This window comes from Sapajus apella, unplaced genomic scaffold, assembly GCF_009761245.1.
Source record: "Sapajus apella isolate SASKATOON/1434 unplaced genomic scaffold, GSC_monkey_1.0 scaffold996, whole genome shotgun sequence".
In the NCBI taxonomy this organism is placed as follows: Eukaryota; Metazoa; Chordata; class Mammalia; order Primates; family Cebidae; genus Sapajus; species Sapajus apella.
In genome coordinates this window covers 7,503-13,532 of record NW_022437922.1, presented here as the reverse complement: position 1 = coordinate 13,532, position 6,030 = coordinate 7,503, and the positions used below count along the sequence as shown (strand labels likewise).

Below are 6,030 nucleotides of genomic sequence, written 5' to 3'. Positions count from 1 at the left end.
TGAGCTCAGGTGATGCGCCCGCCTTTGCTTCCCAAAGTGCTGCGATTACAGCCGTGAGTCACCATGGCTGGTCTCAAACTCTCTTTTAAAATGCAAAAATGGAACCTTTGGTGGGCTACGGGGAGGACTAAAGGAATAACTATTTCATTAACAGTCACAGCTAGCACTTCTCCAGCACCTCCTTTGCATGAGGTACTATCTAACCTCTGCCTGTAGTCCCTGCTCATGTGGAGGCTGAGATAGGAGGATCGCTGGAGCCCAGGATTTCCGGTGCAGCCTGGACAACATAGCCAGACCCTATGTCTTAAAATACATACTTCTGGGCTGAGCACGGTGGCTCACGCCTGTAATCCCAGAACTTTGGGAGGCTGAGGCGGGCAGATCACCCGAGGTCAGGAGTTCGAGTCCAGCCTGTCCAACATGGCGAAACCCTGTCTCTACTAAAAAATACAAAAATTAGCTGGGCGTGGTGGTGGGTTTCTGTAATCCCAGCTATTTGGGAGGCTGAGGCAAGAGAATGGCTTGAACCCAGGAGGTGGCGGTTGAGGTGAGCTGAGATTGTGCTACTGCACTCCAGCCTGAACAGAGCGAGACTCCATCTCAAAACAAAACATACTTTTGCAACAACTCTGAAGGGAGATACTGCTGCCATGCCCATTTTTCTGATGTGGAAACTGAGGCACAGAGAAGTGCAATGATTTGCTCAAGAGCTCAGGGCCGGTTAGGATTTGGAGCAGTTGGAGATTAGAGGTGAGGAGGTTCCAGGCCTGGCGGTGAGGGCATCTGGGTGGGACTGACCCTGCCCTCCACTCCCCCTCCCTGCAGGAAGCTGGACGCCTTCATCTATGATGCTGCAGTGCTCAACTACATGGCCCGCAAAGACGAGGGCTGCAAGCTTGTCACCATTGGCTCCGGCAAGGTCTTCGCCACGACAGGCTATGGCATCGCCCTGCACAAGGGCTCCCGCTGGAAGCGGCCCATCGACCTGGCTCTGCTGCAGTTCCTGGGGGACGGTGCGGCTTCGCGAAGGGATTTCTACAGCGGAGAGGGGGAGGGCGAGACCGCTGGGTTCCGGGGAAGAAATGGGCGAAAACCCGGACACCAGGGTCTAAGGGAGGAAGGGGCTAAGGAAGGGCTTACATTCCCACCTCACTGGCGAGGGTCATCAGAGGATGCTCATAGCAGGTGACTTTTGACCGCCCCTCCCCAGATGAGATCGAGATGCTGGAGCGGCTGTGGCTCTCTGGGATCTGCCACAATGACAAAATCGAGGTGATGAGCAGCAAGCTGGACATCGACAACATGGCGGGCGTCTTCTACATGCTCCTGGTGGCCATGGGCTTGTCCCTGCTGGTCTTCGCCTGGGAGCACCTGGTGTACTGGCGGCTGCGGCACTGCCTGGGACCCACCCACCGCATGGACTTCCTGCTGGCCTTCTCCAGGGTACGGGGCAGAGAGGGAGGCCGAAAGGGAGAGATGTCGGGGAGATGGAAGGGGGAAGGAAGAAAGTAAAGCCGGGCGGAGATGGGGAGTTGCGGGTCGAGACAGGGATAGTGGAGAAGACAGTGGGAGAAGCAGGCAGGGAAGCTGGGCGCGGTGGCTCAGGCCTGTACTCTCAGCACTTCGGGAGGCCGAGGCGGGCGGATCACCTGAGGTCAGGAGTTCAAGACCAGCCTGGCCAACATGGTGAAACCCCATCTCTATTAAAAACACAATTAGCCGGGCGTGGTGGGGGGTGCCTGTAATCCCAGCTACTCCGGAGACTGAGGTAGGAGAATCGCCTGAACCCGGGAGGCGGAGATTGCAGTGAGCCAAGATCGTGTCACCGCACTCCAGCCTGGGCGACAGAGCAAAACTCCCTCTCAAAGAAAAGAAAGAAGCAGGCGGGGAAATGGAGAGGAAGGAGGCACGAGGGTGGGGGGAAATTGGGGAGGCAGGCAGACGTCCCGGGCACCCCGCGCTGACCTCGTCCTGTCCCTGGGCCCGCAGGGCATGTACAGCTGCTGCAGCGCCGAGGCCGCCCCGCCGCCAGCCAAGCCTCCGCCGCCGCCGCAGCCCCTACCCAGCCCCGCGTACCCTGCGCCGCGGCCGGCGCCCGGGCCCGCGCCTTTCGTGCCCCGCGAGCGCGCCCCCGTGGACCGCTGGCGCCGGACCAAGGGCGCGGGGCCGCCGGGGGGCACGGGCCTGGCAGACGGCTTCCACCGCTACTACGGCCCCATCGAGCCGCAGGGCCTGGGCCTGGGCCTGGGCCTGGGCGAGGCGCGCACGGCGCCCCGGGGCGCGGCCGGGCGCCCCCTGTCCCCGCCGGCCGCGCAGCCTCCGCAGAAGCCGCCGCCCTCCTACTTCGCCATCGTGCGCGACAAGGAGCCCGCCGAGCCCCCCGCCGGCGCCTTCCCTGGCTTCCCGTCGCCGCCCGCGCCCCCCGCCGCCGCGGCCACCGCCGTCGGGCCGCCACTCTGCCGCCTGGCCTTCGAGGACGAGAGCCCGCCGGCGCCCGCGCGGTGGCCACGCTCAGATCCGGAGAGCCAGCCCCTGCTGGGACCCGGCGCGGGGGGCGCTGGCGGCGCCGGGGGCGCGGGCGGAGGAGCCCCGGCCGCGCCGCCCCCATGCCGCGCAGCGCCGCCCCCCTGCCCTTACCTCGACCTCGAGCCGTCGCCGTCGGACTCGGAGGACTCGGAGAGTCTGGGCGGCGCGTCGCTGGGAGGCCTGGAGCCCTGGTGGTTCGCCGACTTCCCCTACCCATACGCCGAGCGCCTCGGGCCCCCTCCCGGCCGCTACTGGTCGGTAGACAAGCTTGGGGGCTGGCGCGCCGGGAGCTGGGACTACCTGCCCCCGCGCAGCGGTCCCGCTGCCTGGCACTGCCGCCACTGCGCCAGTCTGGAGCTGCTGCCGCCGCCGCGCCATCTCAGTTGCTCGCACGACGGCTTGGACGGCGGCTGGTGGGCGCCACCGCCTCCGCCCTGGGCCGCCGGGCCCCCGCCCCGACGCCGGGCCCGCTGCGGGTGTCCACGGTCGCACCCACACCGCCCGCGGGCCTCCCACCGCACGCCCGCCGCCGCCGCACCCCACCACCACCGGCACCGGCGCGCCGCGGGGGGCTGGGACCTCCCGCCGCCCGCGCCCACCTCGCGCTCGCTCGAGGACCTCAGCTCGTGTCCCCGTGCCGCCCAGGCGCGCAGGCTCACCGGGCCCTCCCGCCACGCTCGCAGGTGCCCGCACGCGGCACACTGGGGGCCGCCTCTGCCCACAGCGTCCCACCGCAGACACCGGGGCGGGGACCTGGGCACCCGCAGGGGCTCGGCGCACTTCTCCAGCCTGGAGTCCGAGGTATGACGCGGCCCTGGGGGCCCCACCGCCCCCTTGGTCAGCGCAGGCCACGGCCCGAGGGGGCGCCCGCAGTGGATAGGACCCGCGTGGATTGGGAAGGAAAGCAGCGGAACTGGCCGGACCCCGCCTGGAGCAGCGTCCTGTGCCCCCTCGTTCTGAAGGAATAGCGAGCCGAAGAGGATTTGGTCCCCCAGTTATCACCCAGCCTGAGAATGAGGGGGTGGGGGCCTCGGAGCCCACCGGACTTTTTTTTAAACCCGACAAGGGCTTTTTAACGTCACCAGATGGGGCGGGAGGTGGGGCGTCACGCCACTCTCGCGTCCCACCTCCATGCCCCGGGCCGTGGCCCCCACATCACTGTGCAGCTCCCCGGCCCCAGCCACGCCTCCGGGGAAGCCCGTTTTTAACCTTTCATCCATCAGGACTCAAAACTGTGAGACGCGTTTGCCAAACTGTGACCCCAGACCTTGGCCCCGCGGCACAGAAACCCCTGACCCAGACTGTGACATCCGACTCCTAAAATGGTCATCCGACCCCAGACTGTGACCCCTGACCCCAAACTGTGACCCGAACCCCAGACTGTGCCCCGACCAGACTGTGACCCTTGACATCAAACCGTGACACCCCCTCCTCCTCTTCAACCCTCGGGCTCTTTTCCTTACTCTGACTTAGGACACGTCCCCAACGGAAGCCCCACCAACCCTTGCACCGCGATGAACCCAACCTCCCTCAAGCCAAAACTTCCCAACCTGCCTCTCACATCTCGACCACCCCACTTGCCACCAACCACATCCTCTCCAAATCCAACCCTTATTTGCGACCCTTCAGTGATGACCCAGCAGACCTCCAAAAAGCCTCCTCTTTCCAGATCTCCAGCCGGGTCTGGGGCTGGGTTGCGGAGGGGAGGGTCTGGGAGTCCACACTTCACCAACCTCCCTTCCCACTCTTCTATTCCACATTGCAGTGTTTGGAATAAACCATGTTTTTATGCCTCCTCAGTCCAAGCCTGAGCTCCGTGTCTGTTAGCCCCCCTCAACTTCTCTGGGGGAAACAGAAACACAAAATTCCCACGGGAAGAGGAGATATTATTAGAGAGAACAGAGACTGAAAGGAGGCGGGGAGACAAAGACCAAGAAAGAGGCAGTGGGAAGAGACCCTGAAAAGAGAAATCGAGAGGGTACTGGGACAGATAGAGACCCCAAGAAAGTGGTGAGATAGATCCCGGAGACAAAACATATTAGGATCAAAGGTATGGTTTTATTTCCTATGGCTATAGGCACCAAGGCTTGCTAGATTCTTAATAACCTGTTCATGCAAGCTAGGAGAGTGTCTGACATATCCCAGCCAATCCGCATTATCTTGAATGCTGTTAATCTCACCAATGAGAATCTATTTCTAACATTTCATTATGTCAATTAGCCAAACCGCTGGTGCTGATGGACGATAAAGAGAGTCGAATCACTTGTAATAGCTGCCCCCTGAGGGTGGACTATCTGATTAAGTGCTCGCTGACCAGAGCTGCAATGGAAATGTCTAGTTAGGCAATTGACGGCCCCTAGAGGGTAGATTGAACCGCCTAACTTACAGATAATATCCATCCTATCTACAGGAAGGCATTTTTGAAATAAGTTAAAGCCATCATAACAGGGAGAGGAGAAGAAACCAGCCTTATGGGTCCTCAGGGAGCAGAAACCCAGTCTCTTTGCCAGTGAGGGAGCAAATTTGCATAATATGAATAATTAAGTAGAAAGAACGCTCTGGGAATCAAAGTGAAAGATGGGCATAACGGGCCTCCTTTAGAACTACAACTCCCAGAAGCCCTTGCCACTACGGTGAGGAACAGCACCCAAAGTCACGCGAAGATACAGTTTCTCCGTATCCTCAGTCTTCTTTCGCTGGCGCCATTACCTGAGTTCTCCAGTCTTTACGCACTACCGTCTGTAATTAGCGGTCCTGGAGGTTTCCAAGGTAACCGCGCAGTACGGCGGATCTCATAAGACGGAAGGCGAAACCCGGAAGTGACGCTCTTACCGGGCGTCGGCGGTAAGAGGGTTCGAAGATGGCGGCGCGCAAAGGTCGGCGGCGCACGTGTGAAACCAGGGAACCCACGGAGGCCGAGTCCCGCGACACAAGTTCCGAGGGCCCGGTCCAGGTCTACCTGCCCGGCCGGGGGCCGCCGCTACGCGAAGGGGAGGAGCTGGTCATGGACGAGGAGGCCTATGTGCTATACCACCGAGCGCAGACTGGTAGGACTGAGAGTCCGGACTCCAGGGTCTTGAGGTGGCTGGTCCCGAGCCTTTTTTTTTTTTTTTTTTTTTTTGATGTGGAGTCTCTCTGTCGTCCAGGCTGGAGCACAGTGGCGCGATCTTGGCTCAACCTCCGCCTTCCGGGTTCAAGTGATTCTCCTGCCTCAGCTTCCCGAGTAGCTGGGACTACAGGCGCATGCCACCACGCCTGGCTAATTTTTTGTACTTTTAGTAGAGACGGGGTTTCACCGTGTTAGCCAGGATGGTCTCGATTTCCTGACCTCATGATCCGACCGCCTCGGCCTCCCAAAATGCTGGGATTATAGGCGTGAGCCACTGCTCTCGCCCAGATCTCGAGCCATTAACCTGAGAGGTGCTCGGGAAGAGAAGGCTGGGCTCTAAGAGAGGTGATTTCACATCGGAGGCGGCTGATCCATGAGGGAGGTGGGGACTGAGA

General features: G+C 61.3%; 2 protein-coding genes across 2 annotated transcripts in view; both read left to right on the top strand.

The window, feature by feature from the left end:
* Positions 1-825: 825 nt before the first annotated feature.
* Positions 826-4,325, top strand: LOC116546512 (glutamate receptor ionotropic, NMDA 2D-like; the record flags this gene model as incomplete). Its single annotated transcript, XM_032272757.1, has 3 exons — positions 826-1,013; positions 1,211-1,443; positions 1,990-4,325. Coding segments are annotated over 3 exons (1,765 nt in total), but the record flags the coding sequence as incomplete, so codon positions are not given.
* A 244-nt stretch (positions 4,326-4,569) lies between these two features.
* LOC116546511 (glutamate-rich WD repeat-containing protein 1) overlaps positions 4,570-6,030 on the top strand; it is a 7,796-nt gene continuing 6,335 nt past the window's right edge. The window contains exon 1 of the mRNA XM_032272756.1: positions 4,570-5,573. Coding sequence (XP_032128647.1) covers positions 5,387-5,573 — 187 coding nt within the window. The 5' untranslated portion in view covers positions 4,570-5,386. The remainder of the gene's footprint in view (positions 5,574-6,030) is intronic.